A 17,195-nucleotide genomic window follows, 5' to 3' on the forward strand; every position below is an offset into this window, starting at 1 on the left:
ACAGCCCCGAAATGCGTGTATATCTGAAAAAGTGAAGAAGTAAGACGGAGGTGGATTTCAGTCCCGTCACAACAATTAATTAATTAAGCCACTATTTCATTCAACAATTTTGAAAGCTGTTAGATTCGAACATATACAAACAATACGACTGGGATTTGTGTCTAATAAATCAATCATTAAGACCCTCTTGAAATTCATCATGCATCAGGGACATTTCTATCATGGCAATAAATCAATATTGTTGAGACGACAATATCAATAACAACGCTAATAGTCAACTATAACCCAAGCCCACTTCAATTGATTGGTTTCACCTTACTTATTGACTCTCATCGATGCTAGGGTTGCTACCTAATCTTTGTTTAATAACCTACCTCCGAGCTATTAGGTCGCTATAACATTTCAAAATTCTTAAGTAATTAAAACAGTTGCGCATAACTTTGGCAAAAGACGGAATTCAGAATGATAAAAGTATCAGTACATCCTGATAAAATGAAAAAGGTAACTATTCAATTAAAGTATGTTTTACTTGATTACTTTTCATGTAAAGCTAGTTCAATTACGTTATTAGATATATAGTAATAATCTAGATTTTTAAATATTTTATTGTACAAATACTGAAAACTTTTTACCGGACAGCCTTGTACAATGAATCAATTAAAGTCAATCTAGATTGGAAAACACTTGAAACATTATTATAAAAGTATGGATGTCCGTTATTTTATTGAATCTTAAATTCCTATCCCGTAACTGCAGTTCATTCGTAAAAAGAAAAAATGATTCTCAACGGCAAATACCATTACATTGGTATCGCTCCCCGGGAGTGGAAGGAACATTCGTCAAAAAATCTTGAAAAAATAATAGTTGACAGCTTTAAGAGCCATCGGCAACAAACCACCTGTATTCATGGGGCCGTTACGAATATTGCAGGAGTTTCAACCACATTGGAATATTATGACCTGAAGCTGTGGATGAAGAAGAAAGGAGATAATTCTGACCACCCTGACCCGAGAAACTATTTTAGGATGCTACTTGATCTGTGACTTTTTAAACCAGGTAAGTGTGTATTTTTTCTGTAACCAGTTTCGAAGTCTGATTTGACGGTAGACAACCCTAATTTTTTGCCTATTCAATCTCAATATTTTCTATTGATGACAGTAGCTCTGACACATATAAATATCCAAACTTTTTTGAAATTGCAATCATTTCTTTCATGTTATTCTTGTACGGCTACCTTTGTTTCACGCTCACTGTTTTTTTATCTTGTTGTATTGATATTCACAAAAAATGCCACTAAAATATACCTGTTACGTTCCTAACGAGTGGTCCAATAACTCGAAAACGGCTCTGAAAAAAACAGTTACGACGACCGCATATCGACAGTTGGTTGAAACTGGAAATATTGAGGGAGCAACAATGAGTTTACAGAACACAACAGCCAAATTAGTTAATTATAACTACCAACCCTGGATGCGTAAAACTGGTGATGACAAAAATTACCCCGACCCAAAGCAGTACTTTGGGATGCGTATGGATTGCATTCTCTGTTCAGCATCGAAAGTAAGCTTTCATTACTGGGACTTAAATAAGTCACAAAAACCCTAATCTGATTAATCCCCGGAGTGAAACAATGCTATCATTCTAGAGATCCCGGTAAGAAACCCCGTTGTTGATACCTAATTCATAAATTAATTGCCTTTTTCTTTTGTTTCAGATCGAATAACCTGTAATCCTGCTCCGTTCATCATAATCGTTAATTCATTAGGCTAATTATATTTTTAAGCGCGTTTCGACGCCTCAAATACTGTTTGTATTTTAGACTAAGAACCTAAAATAGTGTTGTACCGTAGAAATAATGAAGTAATAAATTGTGTATCCTATTTTTTTCGTATAATTTAAACCCTTTGACCGTAAGATTAGGCACCGATCCAGATTTAAAGTCTAGTCTCTGTGGTGTTCATATTATTCTCCACCATATCTGCAACAGAAAGTTCAAATTTCTGCAATTATTTGAGGAAAAGCTTGGGCACGACATAGTTATATCTTTTGCTTTCATTTCCACTCGTTTCGACCCTATTCTGTGTGTAGTAACAGTGCCGTAGTTAAGATTGTTTTCCTAGTTAAGTTGAATATTGAAAGAATAAAATCCTTTTTTTCTGAAATACGCCCCTGCCGTGGATGCTACGCGCTCACTCTAGTTCCACAACGACCCGCCTGAAGACGGGGTGGGTTTCCAAGGTCAACCGTCAAAGGGTTGAACAAAAAGATTATATTCGTAAGGAAGCTAATAAATGCTGCGCTGAAAATGTTGACGGATCAACCCTTGAAATCTTAAAATATGATTTTATCAGCCCTTCTTATCCTACATTACATCCCTGAATAGGACTATGTTTTCTTAGAATTTCCTGTACTGCAGATAGCAAACAAAATGATGCGCATCCTTGGTTCAACAACCGTCAATCATAGAGTAACATTGTGCACACATTCACTAAATCAATGATTGATTGATTAACTATCAATGTCTTGTTAACAGATCATTAATCATCAGTTGCAATTTATCAAAGCAAGTTGGAGTGACAAATTAGGAGTCGATAGACTCTTTTATTGGACTCATGCACCTCAGTGTCAAATCAATCAACCATGCTAAAGTAATATAGTGTTGCCAAACAATAAATCATGTTCAACTAATATAGTGAAACCTAATTTGTCAACAAACAATGGACCTTCGATGTTTTCGATTGACACATAAACGTCAATTTATTTACTCAATGCATGCAATCTAAATTCATGTCAATCTAGTGTATTTGCTAACTCTGATACCCTGCAATTGGTGCTTCTTCTAAAGTGAATATTTAACTAGCAATCTTGTGATTTTCACCTTTAGCATTTGTTTACTAGAAAGACAGGTACATATAATATACTGCTATAAAATTATCACCTATTCTAATTTCTGTCGGAGTGTAGAAATAAATGTTTACCTCATGTATGATCTATTTTTATAGGTAGGTGTTTAGGAAAGGGAAATAAAAGTTAATTACTTGTTCATCTATTTATTAACCTACTAATGATCATAGCTAATAAAGTCACAAGTTATGTTAACAGTGTTCATTTTTAATAATTGACATCCAAAACGAGGGATTACTTTTTGCGACTACGCATGTCGACATATTCGTTAAGCAAATTGGATGCTTCACCAAAAGTTGTGTGTAGCTTACGTAGAAGCTTTTGTTCGTCTTCACGTGAAGATGTTCCTCCTTTTTGTTGAGAAGAGGCTGGTTTTTGAGCCTGAGTTGAAGTTGATGCACGAGCTGAACTTCGTCCTTCATCTGACAGCGGTGTGTATCTTCCGGAACTAGAATCATAGTTTTTTGAAGAAGAGCAAGATGACGATATCGAAGAATTGGACTGGGTAATCTCGACGTACTGCCTCTTGGTAGGGCTTAGTTTCCGGAAGGCTTTCATTAGTCCGGTCATGGGTTGTTGAGATGAAGGTTTGCGATTATCAGCCATTGCTGGTAGCCTTCACAGAGATCTGCAGTTCTCCAAAGGTGGACTTTCTTCAAAGCTCAGGTGGTGCTCAAGTATCTGCAAATAAAAGTTTTGTCAAAATCGATGGCACTTAATTGATAGTATATTACATACCTAGGCCAGTAAAATAAGAAAAGTCTCGGATCACATGTAGTTGCTGGTCGAGGCTCACAAACATGTGGTCTGAGGCTTTCTTTTCTACTGGCTGAGGTGCGTATACTATTTTTGTGCTCGGCCGGAGCCGGAAAGTTGCATTTTCATTCAGGGCAACGGCCCGAAAGTTGTCACTTTCCAGCCAAAGGGCAGAAAAATACATTAGAAGCGGTGCCACGGAATTAACTAACAACGAGCGGGAATTATTTTATGTAGAATTAACTTCATATTTTAGAAATTCTATCAATAGCTCACATCTGACATAGTTCACAACTAGAATATTAACGTATATCTCACAAATAATATTGTAATTAGGTTGCTGATAGAAAAGGATTCTTGCCATGTTTATTGGAGCTAAACCATCATTAAGTTATTGGACAATTAATTAATTAATGTAACGGGACCTAAGTCCACCTCCTCCACGGAAGCCGATACCTCGCCCTTTTGGGCATACTCGCGTTGCGTGTGGTCCCTATTTTTATAATCAGCACCACCATGTATTATAAAAGCGAAATATGAACATAAGCCCACATTAGCTTACCCATCAGGCATGCATTGCATGTGGGTGCCTCACCAACAACCACCACGAGACCGACCTCATTCGGACCCAAACACTCCTCCCATCTCTGGTCGAAGTGGGGCTTGGAATGGATCCCCCATGGTACCAGACTTTAGCTCTGGTGAACTGCTTGCGTAGGATTAGTGGTGGGGATGCAAGTTCTTCCCCAACTCATAAGGGCTACCTCCACTTAGGAATATAATCACCAAGATTTTAGACACGCCATTATAAACACTTGCCCTCATCCATCACTTAGTGATCTCTAATCTGCGAGCTTTTTGTGGCTGCCATGATGTTTTAAGGCACAAAATGGCGGAGGTTGGGCCACTCGCCATAAGTTATTGGACAAATTAGTGGAATTATAAGTTGAAAAAATGATTTGAAACACTTACCGACTTAGCAACGGAACTCGTAACTGAGTTGCTCAGCTCCGCCGTTAGAAAGTTAGGAATCTGTAAGGACTTTTTACTAGGCCAATAGTACACACGTTAAGACGATGTTCTGATAGGGGAATCACGTGAAGACTGACAGCTCCGCGTAAACACCCGATACAAAAGCTCGCACTTTAAATAGCTATTTTCAATTGGGAATCAATTGTATCAAGTACCACTTGAGACTTTCGAGACTATAAAGCGTTGATCAAAACCTTGATATGTAAATACACTTCAAATCAGTACAGGCAATCAGACTATTGTTCCTGGTAGTTAAGAATTAATTTGTGTACCATGTTTCACAAGCATCTTTGTTTAGTTCCCCGTGAGTGGGACCAGTATCCATCAGAGTTCATGGGACTCGTCCTCAATAACGAAGTTTCGTCTTATTATCGAAAAAATAAAACAATTCTAGGAGCCGAAATTACCATTGACAAAATTAAGGGCAAATTACAAGCTTGCAACAATCAACTATGGTTAAAGGATATTAATGATAAACAAACAACGCCAAACAGTCAGAACTACATTGGACTGCATATGCCGTGCATTGGAACCGTTGACCAGTAAGTACAATTTTCGTATTTTATAGTTAATTGAAAAGTTATATTAAGAAACAATGCACATTGTTGTTTTTTTCTTTCAGTAAACCATGCTGCAAGTACATCTAAAAATTTTAATTACCCTAAAAAGCACACTTTTAAAATGAATGTTTGCATCTAGAAATACGTAAAGTTAGTTAGAAGTTTAGTGTTAATTATCCATAAATAAATGCCTAGCTTAACGCTTAGAAACCTGTAAGTGACTAACATAACAGTTATCCTAAGTCGATCATAAACTTTGTGGTCACACCCTTATTATTGTCAATTGGAAATAATAAATCTCAAGTATCAGCCTCTGCTTCATAAATAAGAGTGTCTATCACTCAGTGCAGACATACAGACAGTCCTTGTTTCCCGTTGAAACATATCACTTTAAGAATTATGTCCTCTAAACATGTGTGCCTTGTCCCGAATGAATGGGGAACGTACTATGCCTCAGATACTTTGGAAGTTATACTCAAGAAAGAAATATCATGCAACCAAATAACCAAGAAAGTTGAAGGCATTGGCATCAACGTAGAAGGTGTGACAGCTCATCTTCGGTACCATAAAGAACAACCCTGGATGCGTAAGGATCAGGACAAGAGAACCTGGCCAAATCACAGAGAGTATTTTGGAGTGTACCTGTCTTGCAATGATTGCCGCGAACCGTAAGTTGAACCACTAAGTTTTTACAGTCTAGTCATTTGTGTATCTGGTTTTTGAATATCTTAAAATAGTCATGAATAATTATAAAAGCTAGCTAGAATCTTATAAAAGCCGGATCCATTCCAGTTTACAATCAGTAAGACGACACCTTCTACTAAGCAAAGTGTATACCGATCATGGACATCTCTCACAGACTTATATATCTATTGCCTCGTGAGTGGTTAGCAATCTCGTGGAACGAATTAAGTTATGTACTCTTTAATGAAATATCAAGTGAATATCGTAAATATAAAACAATTAATGGCATGCAAATTAATATTGAAGGCGTAAAAGCATATCTCCTACATAACAATGAAGAGTTCTGGTTGCGCAAATGTCAGGATCCACGAGATAAGCCAGATCCCAAAGAATATTATTCTGTTTTCATGCCATGTATTTATTGCACCGATCCGTAAGTCAAATTTGCTATTCTATGATTAATGTAACCAAGCTGATGCTTACCTTCTTTTTACAGGAAACCGTTTCCTCGTGCTTTTGAGTACACACACGCTTTGTACATCCCTACCTTTCATCATAATATATTTGGCAGGTGAAATACTGAGCTCATAATTGACATTTTCTGAGATCAATGATCAGATCAGAAGCCCTTTTGCGTGGAGGGTTGAACCTACAGCCACTACAAGTCCAAACCCATAAATCCACAGCATTCGGTCCCTTATCTTGGAATTAGAAAGGATTCACTCATAACCATAAAACCAATTCTATGTACAGGTCGACATACCACTAGGCTGAAAGGGAATGCCGTTTCTTCCCCTGCCTTTTTTGAGAAGACACCCAGAGATTTAATAGATATAATATATAGTGATCACCATTTTCCTGCTCATACATGCCTGCGAACACCTAGACTTAGACCCAATTTTCAATGACAGAACCGCCACTTGTAATAAATCTCTTGTACTTTTTTGAAATTGTATAATTAATTATTTTTCTTTTGTTTCAGGAACAAGCCCCTCTACAGACGCAATTAAGAATTTATAAGTTAGAGCCTAGTATATTATAATGGGAAAACTGTTTTGTAGTTTACATTAATATTATAAATAAAATGTTAAAAATCATATGCTTGCATTTATTGAATATCCTTAAATAGTATATTCTATGACCTAGAATGAAACAACATGATTCCAGACAGACAGAAAGTTGTCTTTCGAAATTCCACAGAATGTTAATCTTAGATCCTCAATCATTTGCAAGAGTCTATAATTAGTTTGATTTGACTGGCTAAACCAGTTTTTAAATATTAATTTTTAATGCCAATATTCTGAGACACATATTTTTAGGGTTCCCTAAGAACAGGAACAATTCAATCTCTAAACTACCAATTCAAACGTTTTGTTTTCTATCGAACACATGTTGTTGTCGTTTTCAAAGCAATTTACAACGCTGAAGTTCCATACAGTGACAATAAAGCAAGCTTAGACCTTGGAAATGTTTAATATACGACAACAATGAGTTAGGAAGAGATGTAAAGATTTGGGTAAAATAATTAGATTTGTAGAGCACAGCCAATCTACATACATGCATTACTTTTCCAAAATAATCGTAATTATAAAGTACCAAAAACCTACTGAACCCATTCATTGTTAGAATTGGATCCATGACTCACCACTTTATGGCCATAATTGACAGCCAATAAAGCCCAATCATGTATTGATGCATTCAAACGATACATTGGTGACGATGAACTTTCAATTAACCTTAATCTGTATGGGTCTCCAAAATCAATCAATTCAAACAAATCAATATATTTAGAACACTATGTTTATTATCTTAAATATAACATCAAAACAACTAATGAATGTAACGGAGCTACTCGGAAAACCGACAACTTTCAATGCTCTCCCATTTGACAGGTACGGTTTCCTAACCTTTTAAGTACACACGCGCTTCGTACATTCTTATTTTCTACCATTCTAAAATTGGCAAGCGAAATATAAAGTAGAAGCTCATTATTGGCGTTACCCTAGGATGAATGATCAGACCAAAGATCCCCCTGCGTACGGGGCCGAACCAACGGCCACTACAAGTCCAAGCCCATAGAATCCTTGGCATTGGTTTCGCTTATGCCTGCTCGGAGAGGATTCGCCAGAGTACGAATTCCATGCATTGGTCGACATACCGCTTGGCTGAGAAAAGACGAGGTTCAATTACCCCGCTTCGTTGAAAAACCCCCAGGTGACGTTGAAACATCTTTATTTTATAAGCTTACAAACAAATATTGGTACCCGTATTATCGAACTGTGATAAGTCTTAACAACTACGAATTAACGTTACTTAAAAACAATAATTAAATCAAGTATGGCTAAGACAATTAACTAGCACTTACATTTATTTATAAAGTGTTATCTAAAAAATTATGAAACTTAACAAAGTTAACCCTTTAGCACTTGACCTTGAAACCCCCTCCATGTTCAGGCGGGTCGCTGTGAAACTAAAGTGAGCGCGTAGCATCCGCTGCAGGGGCGTATTGCCAAAAAAGGGATTTTTTTCATTCAATATTCAACTAAGTCATGTAAACAGTCCTAACTACGGCGCTGTTACTGTACACAAAGTAGGGTTGAAATGAGTGAAAAAGTGCACCCGTACGAATCCATGGCGCTTTTTGATTCGCGCTCTTCCCATTCGAAACGCACAGAGATGTTTCGAGACTTCCAAACGCTAAAGGGTTAACCTAAAAGAATAGTAAAAACTTTTTTATCGTAAATATATGAACCCCGCAGTTGAATAACAATAACAAAAAAATTATTTGTTGTAGAACCATCTCAATATTTGTCATTACAATAACTAATATAAGTAAATATTTGATTACAAAGTACATTATCTTAAAATTATAATATTTACAAATAGTATGAAAAAAGGTATGTAGATTACTGTTAATAATACGTACGTTGATAACAATTAGCGACATCTAACCCCAATCTTATGATAAGGTTGGGTTCAAAAAAGTCTAATCTTGAGTTATTTTGATAATTATTAACAGTCGTTAGACAAAAACAAATTACAGTATCAATTTTCGCATGAAAGATAAAATTATAGATTTACGGAATTTCTTTTGCAACGTTAATGTCTAAATCCGTAGCTTCTAGAAATCCATCGTTCTTCTAACGTCTTATGTAAATAATTGCATCATGGTCGAAATCTGGAAAAGATTACAAGCATTTTGTTAACCAGATGTTTAAAGTGGGTTAAAAATAAGTCGACTTATACTTCAGTTCATTGTGTCATTTTCCTGTTGTTAACTTCCAATGACGCAAAGAGCCATTAACGATCGAGCTAAAAGACTTGTTTACATTATTAATAGTGGGCTATTAAAATGAGGAATGCATAATAGTATCTATTTTGTTCGAATGAATTTAAAAACACCGCTTTGTTTTTGTCGAGGGAATCATGCAGCTCTAATTTTTGAGGAAAATGGTGACATAATTAAATAGGACACTCTGCGCAAGCTTTATCGATCTGCGCACGCGTATGAGGGTCAATTTAGCGTGTTCGCGGAGCCAACTACATTTAGCCGCATTGATAATGTATTTCTGTTTTAAAAATAATGCCACAGAGTAATAAACCTTGAACTTGTTGACAATTTTTCGTGTAGATATCAAACAGTCTAATTAGTAATTTGTTTGATAAGCGTATTCATGCACATAAACTGTATGAAATAATGATGTTTTTGAGAAGCATGTTACTAACCTGTCTTATATTTCACAACATCTTTGGTCAAGTTCTCATCTTCTAATTAATTTTCATTGCTTTTAATGCGTTTCTTCGTACGTGACCGGTTTTCTCCAAAGTAAGCAACGGCAACTCTTTGGTTTGTTTTTCTACGCCGTCTTATCCAAAAATTTGGCACGCATACATATCTATCGAGATTATCATAATGCGTTTCCGCCAATTTCGCCACGTGATATCGATAAGTCTGCATTGTTTCTATCTGAAAAAATAGAAAAAAAAGCGATACAACGTATTCAGATAAAGAACAACCAAAGTATTCAACACAATGTCTTCTCACCTGGCGCCTTAGTATGTACTGGTCCACAAAACTATCCATACATCTAAAAATCAGTACTGATTTGTTGGTGAAGAAGAACTGAATAGTTTCTGTTCCTTTATACGATTGATTACATTATCTTCATACTTCTATTATGCTTCAGTGTTATTGGCTGATATCTTGCAATACTATCGCGACTTAATACGTTCACTGCGTTAGGGACTGGAGCTCACAGTGAGTACATATTTCCAGAACACTCCTATTTATATTAAATTATTTTTATCTCTGTGTTTGGAAGAGACCAATGCACTCCCTCTATTGCTTTCTGATAAAGTTTAAAGCTATTTATAAAAAGTAATTTAGATGTAGCACAGAAAGAAAATCAAATAGAAAAATATTTGGAAATTATACCGTTTTTTCTTTGACAATATTCTTCCTTTGACATTTTTAACTGAGTGACTATTCTCTATCAGTACTGACATTTATAATGCGAGATGTTTTTCTAACTACGCAGTGTCAGTAGAACGAAGCATGTTAATAATGTTAAGGTCAGTAAAATAAAACGAAAAATTATGTGCGAAGTTTTAATGTTACTTAAGACATAATAGTGAACATTAAAATGATTAATATTTAACTTGTACCTAAATTTCTTATAGTTTTACGTCATTGTTTCAATATTTTTTACAGCATACGTGGCTGATATCGTTGGTGAATGCGATATCACTAATACAGGTTCGTTCGACAGCAGAAATTGTAGTAAATTATATAGAGCATTCCCTGTTCAAAAATATCTGGAATAGAAAATTCTAAGAATAATATATTCTTCCTAGAAGAAAACTGTGCCAAGGATAATACTACTTCACTTTTGAGTAAACAGCTATGCCTTATCACGGGAAATAGTGGTATTACATATGCATCAGCTTATATAACTATGAGATTCATATGCATGGAATCAAAAGTAAATGCAAATGTCACTTTTCGAATATTTAAATACCGTGACCTCGGTTGCATGGCCATTAAATTAAGTGCGAATGAGAAGAAATAACAGTATCAGAAAAACCGTTAGCGTAAATTAGTATCTATAAATCAGTTGGATTCTAGCATAAAAATGTGATCTGTCTTATATGTTTCATCACGGAAACTCCGTTTTGTTACATAGAAAAAAATTGTGGTTCACCTAATTTCAATATTGTAGTAGTGGGTATTCCGATCTATAGTATAGTTGTCCGAAAAAAAGAGTGCACTTCGGGTATCATTGGCTTTTTACCCCCACTCCAATTAAATAGGGTTTCATAAGCAGACAAGCGCATGCGCTTTTCATAATTTAGTGAAGAAAGGTGACAACAGGAAGTACACTCTTCTTTTGGGACAAATCTAAAGGGTAACACTTAAACAGTACTAACAATTAAATTTGTAGTCAGCTTTAATGACTGTAGTTGGCGTTACTACTGGTTACTACTAGGTTATTTCAGGTCTACCAAGTTGGTGGTGACATTTATTTACTCTAGCTTGCAGTAACTTCAACTACAGCTACTGTGGTAGCAACCACAATTTTTGTTCATGCTGCCAACTTATTGTGATTTGTTTTCGATGCCAACAACATCTACAAACATTGACTAAACAAGCTTTTTGCTAATGGTCAACTTAGCAATGCACTTTACAAAACAAAAACAATAACAAAAAATCAAAAAACAATAAGAAGGCAGAAAAATTTAGCCAGTGACACTAATTGCTAAAATTATTACAAGACCTCACCTGTTTCATACATTATTATTCCTAAATATGGCTTCCAATGTGATAACGGTTGTTCGTTACTACAAATATAATTTTCCGTTATTATTTCACCCCTTGGTGGATATAAAGTTACTATATATTCAGGATTACGACATTTTACCCAACGACTTGGAACGTATCGTAATCCGCATTCCTCAAGCATTCCAATGAACTGTATAACGTAGTATTTTGTTGAATTCACACCAAGCGCATTCTGAAGACACGAAATCATAATTATTTGGATAAGCCACTAAAGTTAATGAAATGATTAATCCGTAAAAATAATGTGACCATGACCATCATCAGGACATCGTTTTATCAATTTTTTACGTAAAGTATTGCAGAGATGGTTTACCCGCCTGATAATAACCATGATCATGTAATTTCCTGTGTACATGATAACTGTGTAAAAAATTCATACCTTATTTTCCAGTATTTTCGACATGGTTATATTTAAAACTTAAAAATGGTTCAAGCTTACACGACTTGTCCAGGATATTACTGGATTATAAATAGTGCTAACAATGCAGACAACTTGATTTTATTCTAACCTTTTTTATGACTTATGCTAAGTAGCGAATAATATTTCAAGAATACTGTAAAATAAATGTACCGTTGCAGCCATTTCAGTTTCAAATTTCGTTTTAACATTCCTTTTGGTAGTATAATGATACAGGAATACATAACGTGGTGGAATAATGTGGAACACGTGCGAAAATTTAGGCTACTCAGATGATTTAGTTTCAGGAAGTCGCTGCAAAGACGTCAGGGCTGTCCTGAGTTGATGTCCAAATTGTTTATCTTTAATAAATTTTAGTCCATGTTTATATTCACCTGCAAAAAAAAAATGACAAAGAAACTGTTAACATCCAGACATCATTAAATGATAGATGAGCTTAGAGGTAACATATGATATTCACTTACTGGATGTGTACTCTATTTTTCCAATACGGACTTCTCTGTACTTCATATCAAAAAGCGATGGTGATAGCTCGTTTTGTAATGGAAATGCAACCATTACATACTCTTGTGTACGATGAACTATCCACGAGCTATGAACACAAGCATAAGAACTTTGTTCACTTACAAAAGGTGATTCAAGAAACTTCACAACGACAAAACACTCATTATCAGAAGATGACTGCGACATATCGTAAAATTAACCGCGATTACGTGTGCTTGTTCCGACGACGAAATTACAAGTGAACTAGAAGCATTGACCTTGTTCTGTTTAGTTTACATATCTGCACTCGAGATGAAGTGGTTTAATTAAAAACATCGAAAAAATATCTTGAATTTTTTTTATTATCAAAACAGTTTATGTCGAGTTTACAATTCAAACTATGGTATTTCACGCGGGCCTATACACATAAAAATTAATTTCAACAGAGTTTGTTCTTCATTCAATGTCTCTGTCCAATAACATCATTATGTGCGCCAGTCCAATGGTGACGTTATTAAAAATTCTTCTATTAACAATAACTTGTTCTTCAAGATCTTCTACAGTCTCAACTTTTTGTTTGTAGAGCTGAAGATACGGCATCATGTCGTCTTGCAGTGTTTTGAGATACACATCACGAAGTAATATGTATTTTTTCAATTTAGCTACTCTACTTTGCCCATCCCTTTGTAAGTCGATGGAATGACTATGATGGATGTTTGCAGCGACAATATTTATGTAATTCAGTAGAGATTCTATAATCGGCTTGACTGTGACCAACAGTGTGATGTCATCTATGTCAGTATTTACATTACCGATACGAGACGATACTGCAGTAGATGATACTGCGCGCGATTCTCTCGTCACTGTTGACTTTTTGGCTTCATAAACACTCATCTTACTAAACAGTAATTCGTTAATGTGATACCCTGAAAATAAAAAGTAAGACTAAGCTTAAGCCATTAATGCTCGACCTTGAAACCCCACGCTATGTTCAGGTGGGTTGTGAGACTGTCACACCCATGATAGGGGCGTATTACAGAGAAGAATCGATTTTTTTTTTAATGTTCACCTTAGCCATGTTAACAATTCTAACTACAAGGCTGTTACTACACACAAAGTAGGGTTAAAACAAGTGGAAAGGGACGCACAGTACACTACTATTATCACATTGCATGCATGCAAATTCACGATGGTTTTTGATTTGTGAGAAAAGATTAATTTGCTGTCAGAATCTCTAAAAGCATCGATTTGGTTAGCAAGCAGAACCCTAAATTATGTTTTGGCTAACAGTGATCTTAAAATAATAGCGCTCTTGGAGACATGATTACAATGGGTTTTTAACAGGAATATATAAAAAAATACAAACATACCTCGCAACAAGTAAATCGAAAGTGTGGTTCCACAGCAACGGAATACCAAACAGTGGTCTGATAAATTGCGACGCTCAATTTATACAAAAAGTAATTTAAAAAAATCATAATATTTTGAGCAATCAGGGATTGTAAATTAGTGTTATCGTTATGTCAAGGTTATTTTTCAAACGACCAGCTTGCTAATACCAAAAAAAAAGTCAAAAATGTTAAAAAAATCGGTCTGTCAGTTGACTCTGCAGGCCAGCCCCAAAACTTCCCGCTGTTTTCGAGCTCAAGAACCTCGAAAACATTATTATAAATACATTTTCGAGCTCGAAAATATGTTTGTATGCTGTTGTTTTCGAAAAAAAAAAACGTTTTTCACCATTTTTTCTCCAACGATATCTCTTGAACGAATGAATCGATTTTGATGGTTGAGGTGGCATTCGACGCGGCTTATAAAGCTCTAGAGCCCAGTCCATTTTGGAATCAATCCATCGATCACATCAAAAGTTATAAAAAAAAACACTTTTGAAAAAATTTTATTTTTTGAATATCTCTGAACGAACCCTACCGATCAAGCTCAATTTTCTTACAGCTTCAAGATATTGACAAGCCGCGTCGAATGACACCTTAACGTTCAAAATCGGTTTATCCGTTCAAAAGATACAGGTATTTACATACGTACGTACGTCACACATACATACACTCGGACATCACCTTGAAATTAGTCAGAATAGCTTCCTAGGACCTCGAAACGTCGACATCTGATGAAAATTCGATTTTCGTAAATTGGACCGAAACCAATAACTTCCCGCATTTTTGAAAATTTACAATTTTCTTAGCGGGAAGTTAAAAATGGGGCCCGATAAGCACCTCAAATAGATAGAATTTATATTTATATTTCATAGGTACTAAATCTCAGTATGTCATATTTGAATGTGTCTAGCAAAAACAAAAATATTATTGACTAAGTCATTAACTGAAAAAAGTCCATCGTCAAGTAATTGCATCAGTACGGTGAGATAGTGGGTGAAAATTTCTCTTTCCCATGGTGGAATAATATGAAGCGTAATGCTGAGAGGGGCAAATTTCTACCCACGATCTAGCTACAATGATCTGCAACGTAGAAAATTTCGTGATGACGAGCTCTCCTAGTCGAGGGATCCGGACAATTTAGTACAACTTGTATGGGGCATCGCCCAACTCGCACCAGGAACAGTCGTCAATAAGAAATTTTCAATATGAGCAATAAAATATTCTATGGACAACAAAATGAAGCGAGACAGGTTTTATTTAAAGATTTTGAGCGGAAAGGGTTCAAAAGTCAGTTAGTTTCGGGAAAAAAGATATTAAAACTTTTCAACAAAGTCACGCAGTCTACGAATGCGGGTAAGCTTTCGCAGAATTACATTTGTTCGTTGTTTCTGTTCACCATCAAAAAGCTAGTAGACTTTCTTCTAATAACTAAATCCAATTGTTTTTCGTATGATTCAATCTTTCATTGCAAAAGCTGTTACGAATTTTTTCTGTAGAAAAAAAATTAGCCTTCCTCTTAAGCTACATTGAAATCAATTAAAAAATGATAATTCATTGGTTTCAAATTTGGTAAATTTTTTTTATGCTTAACATCAATGAGACTTAGATATTTTATTCTGTTACCAGAATTTTTTTGATGAAGTTATCAAACTAAACGTGACATATCAAGTAACATTATTACTGCCTTCTTTCGATTATTTGTCTATTTGTTATCACGTATATATGTATTATATTTAGTCGTATGTGTATGTGTACTATTTGATGTCTTTGTACTTGCAATGAAACTTACGAATAACAGGACGATGTATAATATATTTATCAATCATGAAATCATTCGTTATATAAATTCGACATCAATCTTCATAAAATAAATGACTATTCTGTTGATCAAATTCTTTCAATGATTGTCGTGTTGGAAGGTAATAAAAATAATGTCACTAGCCTTATCAATAGATTTAACTAGAATAGAATAATTATAATGGAATGATACAATAGGACGATTATATTTTTTTAATGGTCAATCTTTTATTAGTTACAACGGGGGGGAGTATATATATAATATAATATAATATAATATAATATAATATATATATATATATATATACTCCCCCCGTTATAACTAATAAAAGATTAAATATTTTCAAAAATTTTTTTAAACAGTCTGAGCGAATGTACTTTGGGATTCTGGTGTAGGTGTGGTTAATTCAATAACTAACAATTAACACAAAAATTACAGATAATAGAATAAATCTTTATTTAACAATATGTAAACTAAATAACTGTGAGAAAAATACTTATTAGCAAATGTAACTAAAAGATACGCAATAGCGAATGCGACTGTAAAAGAATGCGCGTATAAATTCGACACGTGGTCGATAGCGGTTAATGACGCGATAATTAATTTACCATTAATAACACGCGAGCAACAAATCAATATAAACTCAATAATCAGTAGCCTTGATATACTAGCTAATTATTGAGAATATTTAAGTGGAGATTTAGCGGAGCGGTTCAGACTTATATCACACTAGAGATATATTAGATTGAGCGAAGCGGTTAAATGGATAGCTGTCTTTGTACTAATCGAACTACGAAATCGATCCTGGCTTGCTGGTGTTGAGCTGGCGTTTTCACTCGGTGCTGACGTGGCAGCATTGCTGCATAAGACGAATTTTCCCATTGGCTTAAAAGCGCGCCAACCGGAAGTAGTTAACAGCCAATTTCTTTGGCTGCTGAGCATGCTGATATGAGACGAATTATTCCATTGGCCGGCTGGTAGCGGGTTCTCATGCCATTTCGACACGGTCATGAGCAAGAAATTGCAGGTGTCGGGCCCAGATAGTGAGTGACCCGGCACTATTCTGACATTTAAGTCAGTAGCGAGTTTGGCTGCTCCCGTACGTAGCGAAAGTACACGAAGCTTTTCAAAATGATTAAGCTCGTGACTGAACACAGTCCGATTTATCACAATAAACATGACAACGTTATTTCCATTGCACTAGCCGCGATAGTCATCAAATACATTTTCAATTAATTTTCATCCATGTCACATTACTACGGCAATATCTACTTAATTTATTGTAAAATCTTAAAGCTTTCTGAATAATGATCAAAAATATTGAACAAAT

General features: G+C 35.2%; 2 protein-coding genes and 1 long non-coding RNA gene across 4 annotated transcripts; 1 reads left to right on the forward strand and 2 right to left on the reverse strand.

Annotated features, from left to right (window-relative positions):
• Positions 1-2,246: 2,246 nt before the first annotated feature.
• LOC130665291 (uncharacterized) lies at positions 2,247-4,202 on the reverse strand. Its single transcript, XM_057465617.1, has one exon. The coding sequence runs from the start codon at positions 3,508-3,510 to the stop codon at positions 3,139-3,141; it is 372 nt and encodes a 123-aa protein (XP_057321600.1). The 5' UTR covers positions 3,511-4,202; the 3' UTR covers positions 2,247-3,138.
• Positions 4,203-5,298: 1,096 nt separating this feature from the next.
• LOC130665292 (uncharacterized) lies at positions 5,299-6,848 on the forward strand. Its single transcript, XM_057465618.1, has 3 exons — positions 5,299-5,923; positions 5,973-5,988; positions 6,083-6,848. Exons 1-3 carry the CDS (start codon positions 5,652-5,654, stop codon positions 6,371-6,373), a joined length of 579 nt encoding a protein of 192 aa, XP_057321601.1. The 5' UTR covers positions 5,299-5,651; the 3' UTR covers positions 6,374-6,848.
• A 2,917-nt stretch (positions 6,849-9,765) lies between these two features.
• Positions 9,766-12,451, reverse strand: LOC130665293 (uncharacterized). Of its 2 annotated transcripts, XR_008989528.1 has the most exons (5): positions 12,155-12,451; positions 11,716-11,947; positions 10,372-10,751; positions 9,982-10,301; positions 9,766-9,903 (listed from the first exon to the last, which is right to left on the reverse strand). It is a non-coding gene; the product is annotated as an uncharacterized LOC130665293 (long non-coding RNA). The 2 variants fall into 2 exon arrangements; XR_008989527.1 differs by having other exon boundaries at positions 9,982-10,751.
• Between the last annotated feature and the right edge of the window lie 4,744 nt (positions 12,452-17,195).

This window comes from Microplitis mediator, chromosome 3, assembly GCF_029852145.1.
Source record: "Microplitis mediator isolate UGA2020A chromosome 3, iyMicMedi2.1, whole genome shotgun sequence".
NCBI classification, from domain to species: Eukaryota; Metazoa; Arthropoda; class Insecta; order Hymenoptera; family Braconidae; genus Microplitis; species Microplitis mediator.